The following is an 18,868-nucleotide window of genomic DNA, read 5'->3' as shown; positions in this document are numbered from 1 at the left end:
ATTGCAGTGTACTGTGCCGTTGAGGCTCTTCTCACAGTTCCTGTATTCCTCCGTTCCTGTGTTCCTCCAAGTACCCGTTATATTTTTCAGTAACAGATACCGATATTTTTAGTGATAACGGTTAATGATCGCGTCGACCCGTTCTTAAAATAACGAAAACATTTTTTTTAGTCTTTCGCATATCAGAAAAAACGTGTCATTGACTTGGTTCACAACTAACGTATGAATTTGCAGATGAAAATTTTTTATGGATGATTTTATCTTTACTCTAATCAGTGATGCTCCCATATCTCTCTCATGGAAATCGGCTCTCAGTTTGAAGACGATTTTTTTGAGGAGCCAATTCAGCGTAAAATAGAGAAATCCAAAAGTTATGTGGCTAAAGTTTATAAACCATACGTAAGATTTTATTACAATTTTTTCTCCTTCTTTTAGGCTGTCTTTTTGGAATCGTAAATGCTTAAATTTCTGAATTACTCGGTATGTAAACAAGGAAAAAATGCTGTTATAGAAATTTATTGCACTTCTTCCTCATATGTAAATTTTCCGATCGTTAAAGATAACATTGGGATTTTATTTGATTAATAAGCAAATTTAAGACGTCTGACAAAAATTTATTGTAATTGCATGTGGCAAAGTTATTGTTGTAGTTAATGTTTTAACAATTGCTCTTTACAACTTAATACTTAAGTAATTATTGAAAATATGCTGTCTAATAAAATATGCAGGTTATCTGTTCATTCCCATAGTGATAAGTATTCTAAGTTCAAAGAGACTTTGAAGGGGATCTGAACTTGTTGTAAAAAATTTATTTTAAATAATTGCATTAGATTTCTATATTTTAGAGTTTCCTTAAACTGCAGTCTTTATTTCATTAGCAGTCAATGCTTAGTGCCATGAAAATTTCTGCAAATGTACAGTGGTACAAGTTTATCCTTTCATATATACAGCTGTTATGAATTGCGATAAAAAAATGGTTATTGAAAAAATTTTAAAACTAATGAATTATTCATTTTTTTTCTAATTATCTATTTTGTGAATCAATTCTAAAAATATCCAGTTTTTTAATTAGTCTATGAATTTAATGTTAAGTAAATCAGGATGAGATAATGATATTTCTTTATATCAGTGGCAGTGCAATGATACTATTCCAGGCTACCTAATATTTTCAAGTTTTTATGACCTGTTATGCAGAAAGGGTTGTGCAAACATGTGGTTTAGTATGGAATAGACTAATTTCCTTTGAGGTTGCTTCGTAAATTTGCATATGCTGCTGGAGTTACCAATGTTATATTTTATCTCTATATCGGAGTGTTAAAAAGCCATGCAATTTCTATTCAAATCAGAATTTTTTTATTGAATTGTTGGTTAAAATTATTAATCAATATTAAATTATTATTTTAAATTTAATCTCTACAAAGCATAAGTAATCTTTATTAACATATGAAATACTGATGCTTATTTTATCACTAAACTGATAAAAATTTCTTTTCTCACCTTAGCAACCAAAAACTGTTAAATTCTAGATGTTTGGTCTGACTGATGCTAATCACTTACTGGAGATTAGCATCACTACTCATGCTTTGTCATACATAAGCAATAAATATATCAGATCTATTGTTTGAAACGCTTAATTGTAAGTTCTGCTGCTATCTATGCTTAAAAATCCAACTTTTTCACTGAGCAGCTAGAAAGTGGAACTTAACCTTAAAAAAACATCAGTGCACGGTAGACTGAGTAAATATATACTAGGCAATTGCACTTTCCCTTAGATTGTCATCAGTGCATAGTAGATTGGATAGTGGCACTTAAACTTAAATATCAGCAGTCTTATACAAGGCAAGTATATAGCGGGTAATGACACTCTTACTTAATTTAACAAGGTAAATTTTTTAGTAAAAGTGTGTGACTTTTTTATTATTATTTTATTGCTCACACTTCTATTAGGCAATGTGCGGTTAGTCATGTTTGTTTATGCTTGATATAAACTTTTGGTTTTATGATTGATGAAATATTAAATAAGTATTAATATCATTCAATAAAAAAGAATTTTTTTTCACTTAACCTTAATTTTATAATTATTTTGGTGACCATATAACTACAAATTCTTGTATATTCTTGTTTCGTCCGTCAACACCCAATTGCACATTTGCTAACAATTGGCATAGTAGTAGAAGAGCCTTGACTGCACCAATGTGTTTTGGTCTGTTTGAAGAATTTGACCTCAAAACTGGAAGAACATATTAGTTTGCTAGGAAAATTATTTTTTGTTTTAGGAGTTCAAAATCTCATTAAAAGTTTAACAGATTTTCTTAACTCCTTGGCAGTTTCGCAAATAAACAAATGTAGGAGATTATTTATCATTTGCATTTATACCAAGTCTCCTGTTTTTTAACAAAGACTCCTGTCTTTTACAACTATCTACTGTTTACCCGTATATTCTCAAATTATATAATTCAAATTTCTCCGTATTTGTAGAACAGAAGAAATTTTTTTAAAAAAAAAGGAATTTCGGCAATAAAATATCAGCTAATGGTAAAAAAATACTTCTCTTATTCCTCAACAGTGCTATTGCCATGTTTGTAGTTTAGGTAATTATAAATAATGGTTTAAAAATATCTTCTTTAGATTAAGATTTTTATATACATATTTGTTATATTACTAAATGTAAGTGCTTATATTATTTCTGATTTTGAGTTACATGATTATGCATGATGTATCAAAACTTTACTTGTAGCCCAGTGTTTTCACTATAGAGCGAGAACGCGAGAATCTCGCGTATTTTTTTCTTTTCTCGCATTAAAAAATTATTACCGCGAGAAATTCGCTCATTCTATAAGCCAATTTCAAAATTCGCGAATTTCTCGCATTTTGGAAAAAGTTTCGAATTACGCCATTTAGAATAAAATCCGTTTCACTTTCCTTCCTGGATCTTTCATTATTTTCAACATCTGCCCCATTATCTACCTTCCCTATTTACCAGTATTGTTCAGAACCTTTAAGAAGAATAGAACGCATTTCTCTGCAACCACGTGTTTACCGTAAGTAAGGTTTCTTCATGCAAAACGTTCAAATTTTTTGAGCATTAATGTAAGATGGACAAATACCTTGTAAAGGCAATAGCTTCTACTCCGAAATGGACAAATGAAAATGAAACAAATGTGGGTAGAAACGATCAAAACGAAACAAATACGCATTTGAGCAACCTAATGAGAATAGCTGATGAAAAAGTAGATGTAGAACATTTTCCATATGATGTGCAGCAAAAATATTCAATGCTTTAAAAATTAGAATGTATTTTTTCCAAGTTTCTTGGTGTGTGTGGTTTTTTTTTTTTTTTTTTTTTTTTTTTTTTTTTTTTTTTTTTAAATCTTACTTAACTTTTTGAAATCTCACTCTGTTTTTGAGGAAGAGTGAGAAATTCTCACCCATTTTTTTTTCTGCGATGAAAACACTGTAGCCTAAAAAATGTCGTTAGTAAAATCTTCGTTATTTTATTTCTCTAAAGTTGCTGGTATACATATATTGTATCTAATAATAGGAAAATTGGTTTTGCTATCAGGAGGAAAATGCAGTTTCATCTAACATGATGCCAGAATTAACTCCAAAACTAAATTAATCAGAATATATCACAAATTTCCAAATAAGCAGTTGCTCAGTAAAGAGTGATTTGGGAGTTGAAACCATTACCTAAAATTATCCACACAAATGTTCTCTCTTGCAGCATTAAAAACAATATCCCAATCTTCGTTGCAATTATTATATCAATTTTGATGTGTCGAATAGCTGCAGTAAATCATTTATTAATAACTGCTAGATGAAGGTAAAAAAATGTCCAATTATTCTATTATAGGAAGAGTTCATTTAGAAAAAGGTGAAGCTGATTAAAAAAATTTCCATAAATATAATTTCTATAAATAATGTTAGGTGAATTGTGTATCAATAAAGTCCAAAATTGAGATAAACATTCAAATATTAATTTAAAAAAATAAATAAATGCTAGATAAATTCCAAATGATGTTTAATAGACTTTTTTTTTAGCAAATTTATAAATATTTCCCATGCTTGTCCCCTCTCTTCTACTCAATATTTTATTGATGTTCTTAAAAATCATGTTTAAAAATAGTTTGCTGTTTGAATTTATGGATATTAAATCTATCAAATTTAAAATCCCTTTCAAACAAATGTTCTAAAGATGCCACTGAGTGTGTGAAATATTTGATTTTTATTATTTTTTCTTAAAAATATAACTGAATTATCTATTTTTATTTTTTTTTAATAGATTTTAATATGACACTTTTTTTTATATTTTTCATTACCAAAAAAAGTGTTACAGCACAACATTGATAAATAATAATACTCTTTTGGGAAGGAAATATCTTAACTTTGAAGGAGTTGAGTAACCCAATTTTCTATTAATAAAATTAATTTTATCTAGAGAAAGTTCAAGACATTGTTTGTTATCTTGGATGTGCTAAAAAAATAATCAGGAAGGAAATATCCCTTCGCTAAATTTATCTCTAAGTCTTGTGAAAGATTTATAGTAGTGCATTTCAATCATTTCCACTCAACTCTTTTATCATTTTAATTAAGAAAAAGAACTCTCGTCTTATCTAATTTGTTGTTACATTAAATAATTGTGTCAGTCTACTTATTTTTGTTTAAATTGTTCTGATCTATGAGGGTATTGTTTTTATTTTATATTTTAATAATTATGCACTGTTTTACAATGATTAATTTAGATTAGTTAAATTGTGAATTAAAATATTGTTTCTGACTGTTTTGTTTTATGAAAGTTAATATTTCTATTGCAAAATTATTAATATATTGTTTTCGCTTTAGTGGTTCATGGAGTCTGTACTAGGAGAGGAAAGTTCTCAGGAGGTCCTGGTGACCCTGAAACAAAGAGCTAGCTTCCATTATCGCAGCAAAAACTATGCGAAAGCAGCTGAGGCATATGGAAAATGTTTAGAATTGGTTCCTTCAAGTAACAATACTTGGAAAAGAGAGTTTTTAGAAAATCTAGCTAGATCATTTTTGAAGCTGGGTGATCCTGAAAAAGCTTTAGAATGGAGCTTAAAACTGGTACAAATAATTTCTTGCTGCCATTTTTTTTTTAAAGAATTTACTTATTAGCTGTTAAAATTTAAAAAAAAAAAATTTGCATTGCAGTAGAGTTGAAAACTAATGTAATTGGTATTTTTTTTAAAGATCTACAAATCTCATTTTTCTTAAAAAGCTAAATTAAATATAATTCACTTTATTTTTTGTAATACATAGGTTTAAGTTGTCTGTGGTGCAGCTTCGGGAAGACCCTATAGTTCATCAAGTTCAATAGAGAATTAATAATTTATGGCAATCTATTTAACCTCACCAAAATAATTTGAATAATAAATAAACCATAGTTCATACTGAAATCCTATTACTGTATTTTTTTATTACAATTTTGTTTTCTACTAAATTCATGATCAAATTCAAATTTTTTTTCTAGCTTAGCAACTGTTATGGTTACGCTATTTACTAAATATCTATTAAAATGTGTTGATTATATAGTAAAACTCATTTTCTTGTTTTTAAATATAATTCATTTTTTATTGATTGCAGGATGAATCTTCTATAAATGAAGATCAAAAAGTTATTTCAATGAATTTACTTGCTTCAGTGTGTCATAAATTGGGTAAATACAAAGGTAAATATTTGAAGTTAGATTGATGTGATATCATTCATTGATTGTTGTCATGTATATATATACTCATGGATCTCAGAATCGATCAGAATAAAAAAGGAATGTGTTATGGATGTCATATGTTGCTCATTTCAATGTTCAGTCGTTTTTAAAAATCAATCATGGAAAACTTATTGCAACAACTCAATCTCAAATTCTGTTTCATAACCATAATAAGCATTTTTTCCCTTGAAATAGTTTCATATTCACCTCTAAGAAGCTTCTTAAATAAGTCAGTAATTATAAAATTGTATAGTTGTACTGTGAAACCTCACTTTACAGACACTCCTATAAAACACTGCATCTCATTATGAGCATATTTTGAATTCCCCGTGAATCTTTAATGGATAAACCATTATGTACCCTCTGCACAATGCGGACAGTCTTGAAGCGTGGACGGTCATTTATCGCCCAGACCTTCTTTTTTTTCCTATCTTTTTCAAACCAGATGCCAATTATTCTAAATTTTGAGAAAGGAAAAAAAAAACTACTTCTGTTTTAAATTCCAATTAAAAAAGAAAATTACCCACATTTTTAACGCATATCATTTGTGTGCTTTCTCCATAACTAAAAATATTGTTAAAGCTCTGCCCCCTCTGAAAATTCCTTTCTTTTAATCAATTTGAACACAGCTGAGTTAAAAAGAACAAAAATCCAGTCCTTAGGATATTTATGTAAAATTTTTCTATCTTGGATTACAATTTTTTTTTACATAGAACAGAACTAGTGGATAAATTAGCATAACAAGAAGTATAATTCTAAACTTTTGGATTCAGCCTGGACCTGCAACAGACTGTAGAGCTATAGATGGAAAGAAAAATACTTAGTATATTAATCTTCCTATTGGTGATTTGCTTCGAAACTCTAAATTCGTACCATTGCTAAATTATTTATATTACAAAAATTGTAGTATAATAACCAAATAAGGTAGAAATTTTTAATAATAATTTGTCACCAAAGCTTCAAAGATTTAAATTTTGAAAGCAATTTTTAAAAGTTGATAGATTAACAATTAAAAATTATAATTTTCATAATATTAGAGAAATTTAAAATAAGCTTAATGTTTGAATAAAGCACAAAATTGAGCTTGTGACATGTCCCTTTTTTTTTTAGCTTTATTTGTATTAAATATTCTAAGTGACAATATATAGTTTGTTTTTTATTAGTATATTATTTCATTTCTGTGTGTTTATATTGCTTATTATTCATGTAAGGGTTTTAAATAATTCTTTTAATTGCAGAAGAACTTGAGGCTCTACATTCTTGTATGCATGCACACAAGGTGTGTCCTGAGTATTGGCTGAGGCTTGGTCTCTGTTATGCTGGACTTTTTAAAATAAACTTGCCTGGGTTTTCATTAACAAGGGCAGAAGATGAAGAGAGTGAGTCTGAAATGTGTTGTGCCTTCAATTCGAAACAATACAAGCTGCCTTCCACACACCTACCTAAATTAGTCTCGACTTCAGAAAGTGCCAATTCTTCTCCAAATAAACAGCTTGATGAAAACTCAAGTCCTGCTATTTTAGAAGATGACACAGTTAAATGTGATTTTTGTTCATTAGGGATACAAATTGTATCATCGTGCCTTATACGTACTAAGTAAGTAAATTATTCTTTATTTCAGGACTTGAAAATTATATTACCCAGGCTGAGTCAGCCTTTATATATTCGATCAGAAATGCTTCATTCTCTTTAATTCCCCGAGTCATGATTATTTTTGATTAAACAAAATACTTTAATTAGTGTGCATAAGAAAATTACTTATAACATTTTTAAAAAATAAGGGAGTGCACATCAGTGGCGTATGCAAGGGAGGGGTTTAAACTACCCCACTGAGCTCAGACAAAATGGCAAAAATAAACATTTTAGTAGAAATTATGCGGGCTATTATTTTTTAAGACTATATATTTTTATTTGCGTTATGCCTACTTTTTTTTTCTCACGGTATTTCTCAGAATACTGAAGAAACATTTACTATAATAGGGTTGTACTTTTGAAACCAAATTCACGTGATACTGTGACGGACTGGTTCCTTACTGTCCTGCCAGTCGCGGCAGTTTTCGGGACTGGCTGCCATTCGCGAGGTCTTTACGCGATGATTCTGGAATCCTAGACGTTCTGTCGTCCTTGAGACAATTCGAGAATTTTGGAGATGCGGTGAAAAATTATATAAAAGCGGGAACGGAGTACAGTGGAGTTAGTTAGTCAGACTAAGTGTTATCTCTACCGTTTGTCTTCCGGAGTTCGTCGCTAAATCTGTTTTGTTTTGTCTTAACAAAAAGTTCATTCAACCGCCGAGCCCGTCGTCACCACTATTTCGACTAGTGAAGAAATCAGCAACAATACCATTGGAGATACTGTGCTCGTTGAAGTTATTCATTCCAGCTCGAAACTTTGAGATAGCAGCATAGAGGATATTTCTGTGCAAATATATATATATATTTGATCTGATAAATGTGAAAGTGGCCCTCAAAGTGTTACTTCCCACCCATATGACATTGGACTTTTTTCAGAAGATATTACATGCGAGAGGATATTACATTATGTTCTTAAACTTGAAAAATTAAAACAAAATTTAACTAAACAATGTTGTCTAAATAAAAAGTCAAAATTGTCTAGCTGTCTAAATTAAGGGAAATAATAGTGCTTTATTACATACTCGTATTTCTTTGAGTAGTTTCAGAAAATTATGAACACCCCCCTTGAAATACATCTTAGTTAATATTTTTTACTTCAATTTTATATTCAAAATAATAGTATTGTAGACATATTTTTGTTAATATTATTATTATGATTTTTTTTCTTTGGATATAGTAATGATAGGTACTTTCATATATTTTCATTAATGGTTGGTTAATGATATTGGTTAGTGTCATGTCATGGACAGAAATAATTTTAACTGTGATCAAAGATCCTATATACAACATCCTAATGTGATATTAATAGGTATGTTTGGGCATGTACTTTGTGAACAAATATGCCCAGCATGTTGCAAAGATAATTTTTAACTTATTTTGTAATGTGTTTAAAATTATCTTTGCAACATTCTGGGCATATTTGTGCTTTCTTGTGTACATTGTCATTGTGTTTAATATGCATGCAACAATGTCAACTATGTATCATAATATTAATTATATAGTATTAGAAACAGCTGTAAAATGATTTCAGAATACTCAAAGTAAATTTATTAACAGAAATGTTTAAATATACCTATTAGGATAGAATAACCAGTTGTCTCTTTGAGTTTGCAAAATTTACCTTTATTCCAGCAAACATATGCTAGAACTCAGTCCCTAATTTATATTTCTGATTGAATTAAAATGGTTTATTAAAGCACTGAGAAATTTATTAAATTAAGTGGATGAGTTTCAAAACAGGTAATCTGCATTAGATTTATTATCAAGGTTACCTATTTTCTGACTCATTGATTAAATTATATCATGACAATTTATCAGTTTAGCTATCTATTCATTGATGCTCAATTTCCCTTTTCATTTTTGATAGCAGATGACAGATAATAATTTATAGCTGAGATCAATGAACTTGGTTACAATTTTTGCAGTGCTGTTGGTTAAAGTCTCTAATTAATTTTACTAAGCTTTTCTATTCATAACTTACTTATTCAACTTTTTTTACTTATTCAACTTACACTGACTATCACTTGTATTTACTTATTACATTAACAGCTTACTTGTGTATTTTTCTTTAAAAAAAAAAAAAATTACATTTGTAATTTTCTTCCTGTTTTTAAAGTTTTTCACTGCGAAACAGAGATATAATAATGATGTTCAGCAAAGTATATTAATAATATAAATAGTTATGTTTTGATCTGAAATTAAGCTTTTGCAATATTTTCTTAAACTAAAGTGGTAATCACATTAAATATTACAAATTTAGCTTGATCACTATGGTTTTTTTTTTCTTCTTTTCTTACGAAAAGTACTTTTTACATCACAACAAAGCTTCAGCAGGGAATACGTTTTAGTTTGCTATGTGTTTTTCTTAGTTTCCAGTGAATTATTCTTGTTGCCAATTAAGTCTGAATTATGAAATAAATACCTCTTATTCATTTCAAATTTTATATATTTACAGAACATTAATAGATTCTGGGGGACTGAATCTTCTAGGTGGTGAGAAAGATGTGACAATTAAAGAAAAGGTTAGTAGTAGTTTTAAAATATGTATGTATAAATATTTTTAACAATTGTGACAACATACAACCTTTCAGTACTATAATGAAACGCTTTCTTCAGTCTCTAAACACTAAATAAATTTTTTGTCTTGATATATGACATTTGTGCTTTCCTCATTGTTTAAACTTTATTTATTAAACCAATTTAGCATAATAGAATTAAGTTGAAGAGGCTTATTGCATGTCATGGAAGTATGGTGAATATTTTAGGAAATCTATTACAGTTCGTGGCTGTCTGAAAGTTAAGAAAAAATATGTAGGCGTAGAATTTTCTCACCTTTGCATTATAATTAGAAGAGGTCTCTACATTTTATAGATGTATAGATTCATTCTCTTCAAACGCCTAAGGTAGAATGTGTAACAACTTAGAACTATTGTGTAAATCCCAAACTATTGTAATGTGTTTATGATGAATAAATTTTTTTTTAACAGAACAACATGCAAAATGTTTTTACTATAACCTGGTTAATAGTTTTTCACTCAATATCGATTGCTGTATTGATTAACCTGTAATGTATGCAGGGTTAAATATGTTAAAGGTTTTTCCTAAAATTAGTCCCTCATAACTGAATTTATGCACAGAAAGTTTTTTTAACAAATGTGCCTAAGTCGCAGGATTATTAAAAAATTCAAAGTATAGAAATAAATTTTTGTTTGTTCTTGTCTTTTAATGTTTTTATTTATACTTTTATTTTAGATTGATAATTGCTTAAGATACATGGAGGTTGACCAATCATTTATTGATATTGCGTCAAAAGTAAGTTAACTTTCANTTGTTAATATTATTATTATGATTTTTTTTGATATACTAATAATAGGTACTTTCATATATTTTCATTAATATGATATTTATAGAGATGCTTGGGCATGTACTTGGTGGACAAATATGCCCAGCATGTTGCAAAGTTAACTTATTTTCTAACATATTTTCTTGTGTACATTGTCATTGTGTTTTACATGCATGCAACAATGTCAACTATGTATCATAATATTAATTACATAGTATTAGAAACAGCTGGAAAATGATTTCAGAATACTCAAAGTGAATTTATTAACAGGATTGTTTAAATAAACCTATTAGGATAGAATAACCAGTTGTGTCTTTGAGTTTGTCAAATTTACCTTTATAAAGACTCAGTATATTCCAGCAAACATATGCTAGAACTCAGTCCCTAATTTATATTTCTGATTGAATTAAAATGGTTTATTAAAGCACTGAGAAATTTATTAAATTAAGTGGATGAGTTTCAAAACAGGTAATCTGCATTAGATTTATTATCAAGGTCACCTGTTTTCTGACTCATTGATTAAATTATATCATGACAATTTATCAGTTTAGCTATCTATTCATTGATGCTCAATTTCCCTTTTCATTTTTGATAGCAAATGACAGATAATAATTTATAGCTGAGATCAATGAACTTGGTTATAATTTTTGCAGTGCTGTTGGTTAAAGTCTCTAATTAATTTTACTAAGCTTTTCTATTATTCAACTTACACTGACTATCATTTGCATTTACTTATTACATTAACAGCTTACTCGTGTATTTTTCTTTTAAAAAAAATTAAAATTTGTAATTTTTTTCCTGTTTTTAAAGTTTTTTTCCTACGAAACAAAGATAATAATGACGTTCAGCAAAGTATATTAATAATATAAATAGTTATGTTTTGATCTGAAATTAAGCTTTTGCAATATTTTCTTAAACTAAAGTGGTAATCACAGTAAATGTTACAAATTTAGCTTGATCGCTAATTCGCTATGGGTTTTTTTTTCTTCCAAAAATACTTTTTAAATCACAACAAAGCGTCGGCAGGAAATTGGTTTTAGTTTGCTATATGTTTTTCTTAGTTTCTAGTGAATTATTCTTGTTGCCAATTAAGTCTGAATTATAAATTTGCATATTATTAACAGGAATGCCTCTTATTCATTTCAAATTTTATATATTTACAGAACATTAATAGATTCTGGAGGACTGAATCTTCTAGGTGGTGAGAAAGATGTGGCAATTAAAGAAAAGGTAGGTAGTAGTTTTAAAATATGTATGTATAAATATTTTTATCAATTGTGACAACATACCACCTTTCAGTACCATAATGAAGTGCTTTCTTCAGTCTCTAAACACTAAATTAATTTTGTGTTGATATATGACATTTATGCTTTTTTCATTGCTTGAACTTAATTTATATTTCAATTTAGCATAATAGAATTAAGGTGAACCAGCTTATTGCATTTCATGGAAGCATGGTGAATATTTTAGGAGATCTATTACAGTTCGTGGCTGTCTGAAAGTTAAGAAAAGATGCAGGCATAGAATTTTTTAGGCGTACAGTGCGCCAAAGAGAAACGAACCACCCTGATTAACTTTTGATCTGATCTTCACATTGTTGGGCTAAATCTAAATGGCTCAAGGGAGTGACTTCAAATATTGTAATTAACAAGTGCAAACAATATTTTATTAAGTTATGAAATGAGACACAAAAACACAAAAGTGTTCTTTCTCTGAATAAACATACCTTTTTTTTCTTCTTTTTTTTTTAATGGATTTGGATTTTGACCCCCAAAATATAGGGGGTCGCTGCAATCTGGGAAATATGGTTCCAATACTTAGGCAAGGAGAGCGCTCCAAAGCTTGGATCCCTTAATGTTAATTTTACTTTTTGCTTATTTCACTTTATCTCGAGAACTTGTAAGAAAATTAAAACATTTTTGAGCACAATTATAACATTTGTTTATCCAAAGATAATTCCATGTATTTTGCACACTGTATATATTGAATTAATAGTTGTCGCTAACAATTTTAAATGTGATGTTTATTGCAAGTAAGCATACACTGAAATGGTTTTATTTTGAAAAGTAAAAACATATTGTCAGTTGATTTTTTTTTTTATATTGACATTTAAAAATTTATGTTTTGAAGCAGCATAACCCACAGAAATTAATTATATTATATATAGGTAGATATTAACCGAGGACCTTAGATTTATAATTTTTAATTACTCAATTTGATCAAAGCAAAGACAGTTTGTCTCAAAAGTTTTTTCTAATGACGTTGACAACAATGTAATGATGAACAAGGCTCACTATTGCATTTTAATTAGAAGAGGTCTCTACACTTTATAGATGTATAGATTCATTCTCTTCGAACGTCTAAGGTAGAATGTGAAAGAACTTTTAACTATTGTAAAAATCCCAAACTATTGTAACATGTTGATGATGAATAAATTATTTTTTTTTTAACAAAAGAGCATGCAAAATGTTTTTCCTATAACCTGGTTAATAGTTTTTCACTCAATATCTATTGCTACATTGATATTGATAAGTCTTTTAATAACCTGTAATGTATGCAGGGTTAAATATGTTAGAGATTTTTCCTGAAATTAGTCCCCCATAACTGAATTCATCCACTCATAAATAGAAAGACTGCTGCACAGACACTTTTTTTTAACAAATGTGCCTAAGTTGCAGGATTATTGAAATATTCAGTGTATATAAATAAATTTTGTTTATTCTTGTCTTTTAATGTTTTTATTTATACTTTTATTTTAGATTGATAATTGCTTAAGATACATGGAGGTTGACCAATCATTTATTGATATTGCGTCAAAAGTAAGTTAACTTTCACTTTTTTCACAATAATAGTTTAGTAGTAGTGTTCCAGACTTAGCTATTGAACAAAAGTATTTATTTCAAAGTTTATTATGCATTTCATCTGACAATTTGTACCACTTTAGTAAAAAAACGATAGCTTTCACAGACTAATTGAATCTTTAGTTATTCTCTTTTAATGGAAATACAAGAAAAATATGAGTTAATGAATTCATCTTCTGTCTTGTAAAATTAATTACTAGTATAATCTATATCTTTCAACTGTTTTGTTGTTAGACCTATTTTTTATCTTAGATTTTTTACAGTCCTTTTTAGTTGAAAATCATTTTAAGTTGTTAATTAAATTGAAATGAAAGAATAAATTTTCTCATCATAGATTTTTTTAAGGCATCCATACTTCATGTGCTTATTGTTTTCAGTGTTTTGAAATCAAATATTCGCAGGACAAGTAGACACCTTTTCGGCAATAAAAATGGAGTTAAAAATAAATAAAATCATAGGATTTGGTAGTAAAAAAATAAATTTAAAAAAGAATATGTGCATCATATGGTAGCTCTTATATATATATGTATACATATTCAGATAAATTTTTTTTCAAGCTGTTTTTTAAGTTCTCAAAATCTTAAATAAGAAAAGAAAATAGTGGATATGGATATTTATGGAAGTAATATTTCTGAGCTATGTTCTTTAATTATGAACTTAAATATTTTATAGTTTCATTTATTTTGTCCTTGAATTTTTATTTTGAGTAAAAAGTGGGGTACTCTGAAAAAAATCAAAATTCTCAAACAGAAATGTAACATTATGCATGTGATGTAATTAAGTGACCTGTTTCAGTAGTTTTTTCAGCTGGTCATTTTATGATTTAAATTTTTTTTTTAGATGTTAGGTACAGATTTCTTTGCATTAACTGAAGTTTGTGACAGTACTTTAGATTCTCAGAATACTTTTGCAGTTAAACAAAATGGCACTGGTGAGTACTTATACACAATTGCTGAGTTTTTCATTCAAAGTTTTCCACTCAAAACTATTTAAATAAACAGTTTAATATTTTTAAAAAAAAAACCATTTAAAAGTTTAAATATATTGAATGTAACTTTTAAAAATTTATACAAACTTGATAGGAGTCCAGAACACACAAAAAATTGGTGTATCTGGACTCCTGTCAAGTTTTGTGTAAATTCTTATATTTATTTTATTTGGAATTTTATGCATGCAGGAATTTTTTTAAACTAAACTGATCAGATACTTTCTTCGTGTTCCTGTTATTTCAGTTTTTGTATCACCAAAATATTATACTGTTGATAGCAGTAATAAATAGATACTTAATCATATGATTGTAGTTACAACACTTTTAATTTTTTTTCATACATTTTTCAATATGATAGAAACTATCCAAAAAGTTTTAAAAGTATAAAATTTTAACTTTTTTAGCAGCAAATGACACGGTAGATATTTTTTAATTTATTGAAATAAGTAAAGTTACGTAATTAATTTAAAATTTTACTCCATTTCATTATCTAAGCTTTTTATGCCTCACCAAATTTTTTTCTGTGTAGCATCATGAATCTGATATAAGTTGAAAAGTCAGATATTATGCAATTTTAAATTTTTGAAGTAACTTTCAATGGAGATAAAATTTTATATTAAAAAAAAAAGATATAAGTGTTTTTAATTAATTTAAACATTGTTTTTCTCCCCAAAAGCAACTTGTTTAAAAGGATCTGCAAATATATATTGTTAAATTAATGGCGTTCTTTGATAATTTTTAAGTATATCAATGTTGCAGAATTTATATTATTCCTTTATTAAGTATTTTTCACTCTATAAATGACAGAATTTTTTTCTTAAGTACCTCTTTACAAAATTTATCAAATTTGTTACTTATAGTGTATACTTAAACAAGTTTTTAAAATTATTAAAAGCAATGATTAACAACAAAAAAATTTAATCTCTGCTATTTAATGAAAAGAAAATAACTATAAAAATTGCTTAGTTCTCAGACATTTTATGTGTATCAATTTCATTATAAGAATCTGAAAACTGAATATTCTATTACATAATAATATGAATTAGGAATTACTCAAATGCTATTTAAGTTTTCAATTTTACTGTACTATACGATTTCCAGGCTTTACTTAAAAAATATAGCCAATTTCAAGAATTACATTTAATTAAATTATTTATAAAATATTGCAAACAGTTTTTTTTTATGTCGGCAGAAAAAACTAAACTGTACTACCGTAAAATTTAGTTTCTTCCCTTAGTATTTATAATGTAAAATTTTTAATGCAGGCCCAATTATTTTGCTTATCTGTCAAACCTTTTAAAATGAATCTTGATTGGATAAGTTACTAAGATATTTTTCTGTGGCTACTAATTCATTTAAAATAATTAATAAAAAAATACTTTTACAATGCATTGTTTAACTTAAGATGTGTGCCCATTTTTGTCTCAGTATAAGTTCATTCTGATATCAAGAATTTTTTCTATAACTAATATTTTACTCAAATTATTTTTCCAAAAAATAACTGAAAATTTTTTGTAAGGCATACATTTTGTTTTGTTCAAAATATGATCATTCCTATTATTATTTTTAAAAAAAGGTAACTTTCATTTTAAATATTTTCTTATTTTAGGTACTTTAGAATAAATGATCTTATCACGTTCCTATACTTGTATGTGAGATGTGGTCCATAATGATCTCGTGTTGACTTCACTTTTGTAAATAAATTTTTTTTTTATGATACTTGTTGAGTATCTAGTTTCAATTCATATTTGTTTGTATATATATTAAAAAGTAATGAATCATACTTTAAAATAAACTACTTTTTTATACAATTAAGATTTATATCATTTCAAGAAACAGACACATGTTTGAATTGATTTCAAATAATGACAGAAATATCCTAATACTTTTTATATAAATTAATATAATTAAAATTTACTTTTAATGGTCAGCTTATTTTAATAAAAAATTTATAATAAAGTGATATTTTTTTAGATTTTTTGAATCTAAAAAAAGTATGTCTATAATGTAAAGCAAAAATATAAAAACTATTTATTGGTAGGCAATTCATCTGTACAATCTGCATCTAGAGGATATTCATCTTTTTGGTGTATTTGATACATATAATTAAAAAGATTGTTATGTCTGTTACACATTTCACTGTAGACGTCACATAAAGCTTTATAGTCTTCCATTTCCAACTCAAAAGATTTCTTTTCGGGGTTTATTTTTGTTCTTTGCACTATTTCTTCTACCAGTTCGGGATTTTCTTTTGGAAAGAGATTTCTAAAAATTAAATAACTCATTGGAATATGAATATGTTAGGACAATAAAATAAGTCAAAATTAGAGTGGTTTGGGTTAAATGCACAAATAAATTTTCATGAACATATTGCTATTCAATGAAATTCTTAATTGGATATGCACTACTAAACAACAGTTAAACGGGTATGGAAATGTGACTTGTCAATATCTTGTCACAAAAGCCCCCCCCCTTTTTTTTCTTTCTTTTTTAAACCTGTGGGTAAGCACTTACATTTAGAAAAAAAAAAACAAGATAGAAGTTGACTAGAACTAAGTACTCTAAAAAGTCAATTGCTTGATTAATTTTTTTTCATAGAATTATAACATTACCATTGATGGAATTTAAGATATTTCTGTTTAAAAATGATAACACCAGGCTAGTGACTATCGAAATTGTCAATAATTAAAATACCATAATGTGTCAACAAAAATTTAAATAAATCTGAAGTAGCTTGACAGTTTCATAGACTTTCTCATTAATCTATAAAAAAAAAACAATTTCAAATATACTGTCTAGGGAGATCACCTCACTGCTCTGTTGTAAGTGAATGTATTAAGATGTTTTTACTTCACTCACCCAATACTTCTAACTTTTAAAATTTCTGCAATGCTTCCTAGTAACATACCTACTAAGACTATCCACACACGTACAAATTTGCATAGAATAACAAACTTATAATTACTAATTAGAGTTTTGATCATTTTTATAACATAAAATATTGATTTGATTATGAGGGATGTAGTGGGGCCGATTCGACATTTTAGTGAGGCGGAATAGGATGTGGTTCTGAAACTTCGATGAATATATTACTAACTCATAATATAACTTTTTTTATTGAAAATGTTTTAATTTAATGTACTTATAATGCTAATAGATTGAAAGCTAATGTGCTTAGTTAGTAAAAAAATTAATATTTTATCTCTTTATAGCTGTTTCAAGGAAAATGAGTTTATTAAGATAAAATAAAAACAATAACTCTTAAGAAATTTTGTTTAAAGCAGTTTGATGAATTAGTCTTAAATCTATAATATCCTATATATTTGATTTTTTAAGAAAGAAAAGGTAAAAAAATAAATATGTTTAGAATTGTTTTTCGAATTGAAGAGATATATATACATAACAGAATAAAAATAAGGAAAATTAAGTAATTTTTGATAAATTCAGATTTCACCCTACGACTTCCTTTCAGTGAGTTGGGTTAAGGTTACTGCACAACAAAACTGTTGTTTACACATTTTATCTCTCATTTAATTATTATTTGACTATTAAGAAAATGTATTAGTTACAGCATTATGAAACAATAAAATACATATTTTTTGCAAAAATGTTTTAAGTCATAAGAAAGCAAGTTTATTCCAGTTCAGTTACTTTTACAGTAGATATACCAATAACAAAAAAAAACTAACAACCAGTTAGTCAAATGGGTCATGTAGGTTAAGGCTCTATAATTTCCAGGCCAACAGTGCATTAGACAAAGGGCACCTTTACTTCCTAGACAAGATAGTGTTCAGTGCCTTAACCACTACGCTGTTGTGGTCCAAGGTAAATTATAATGGAAGCTTTATTTTGATGTGAAGTATTTCATACTTTTGTTTATTTATAATTTCTTCCGTTCTTTATATACATAGAATTTATTTGAAGAAAAAAAAAAACAGTTTAGTTTGAAATAATATGTGTTGAGCTTGAAAAAATTGGTAGTCCAGGCTTTAATTATTAATATAATAACCAATAAATAAGCACTTACTTGATTCCATACAGGCTGAACTTTTGTCGATGCTGAAAGATTGTTGAAATAACTTTATTAACAATCTCAAATGGCTGACTGATTAGAGGACGAATGCGTGGTGTAAACCTTACAACTGAAACATCCACTTCAGGTTTCGGAAAAAAAGCTCGACCTACAAAAATAAGCACACCATTAGCTGTTTTATTTTATTCATATAAAGATCACCCTATGGGTATAACCGAATGGAATGTTCATTTTATAGCATTTTTTTACCCTAATATATACATAATATAATACAATTTAGG

General features: G+C 27.7%; 2 protein-coding genes across 14 annotated transcripts in view; one reads left to right on the top strand and one right to left on the bottom strand.

Annotated features, from left to right (window-relative positions):
* Positions 1-96: 96 nt before the first annotated feature.
* Positions 97-18,868, top strand: part of LOC107455971 (uncharacterized protein C8orf76) — a 19,528-nt gene continuing 756 nt past the window's right edge. The window contains exons 1-8 of one of the 10 annotated variants that reach the window (XM_043042997.2): positions 97-399; positions 4,843-5,085; positions 5,605-5,689; positions 6,967-7,324; positions 11,869-11,935; positions 13,465-13,524; positions 14,407-14,497; positions 16,164-16,365. In XM_043042997.2, the coding sequence (XP_042898931.1) occupies positions 298-399; positions 4,843-5,085; positions 5,605-5,689; positions 6,967-7,324; positions 11,869-11,935; positions 13,465-13,524; positions 14,407-14,497; positions 16,164-16,177 (1,020 nt within the window). In that variant the 5' untranslated portion in view covers positions 97-297 and the 3' untranslated portion in view covers positions 16,178-16,365. Of the gene's footprint in view, positions 481-551; positions 800-4,441; positions 4,685-4,842; positions 5,086-5,604; positions 5,690-6,966; positions 7,325-9,817; positions 9,885-10,614; positions 10,675-11,868; positions 11,936-13,464; positions 13,525-14,406; positions 14,498-16,163; positions 16,366-18,868 lie in introns of those variants that run through there. The other 9 variants (XM_043042998.2, XM_043042999.2, XM_071179791.1 and 6 more) reach the window with 9 other exon arrangements.
* Positions 16,563-18,868, bottom strand: part of LOC107455976 (mitochondrial transcription factor B1) — a 76,403-nt gene continuing 74,097 nt past the window's right edge. For all 4 annotated transcript variants that reach the window (XM_071179788.1, XM_071179787.1, XM_071179786.1 and 1 more), the window contains 2 exons: positions 18,582-18,735; positions 16,563-16,819 (listed from right to left, as the gene is read on the bottom strand). In XM_071179788.1, the coding sequence (XP_071035889.1) occupies positions 16,582-16,819; positions 18,582-18,735 (392 nt within the window). In that variant the 3' untranslated portion in view covers positions 16,563-16,581. The remainder of the gene's footprint in view (positions 16,820-18,581; positions 18,736-18,868) is intronic.

This window comes from Parasteatoda tepidariorum, chromosome 4, assembly GCF_043381705.1.
Source record: "Parasteatoda tepidariorum isolate YZ-2023 chromosome 4, CAS_Ptep_4.0, whole genome shotgun sequence".
NCBI lineage: Eukaryota > Metazoa > Arthropoda > Arachnida > Araneae > Theridiidae > Parasteatoda > Parasteatoda tepidariorum.
This window is presented reverse-complemented; position numbering and strand designations above follow the sequence as displayed.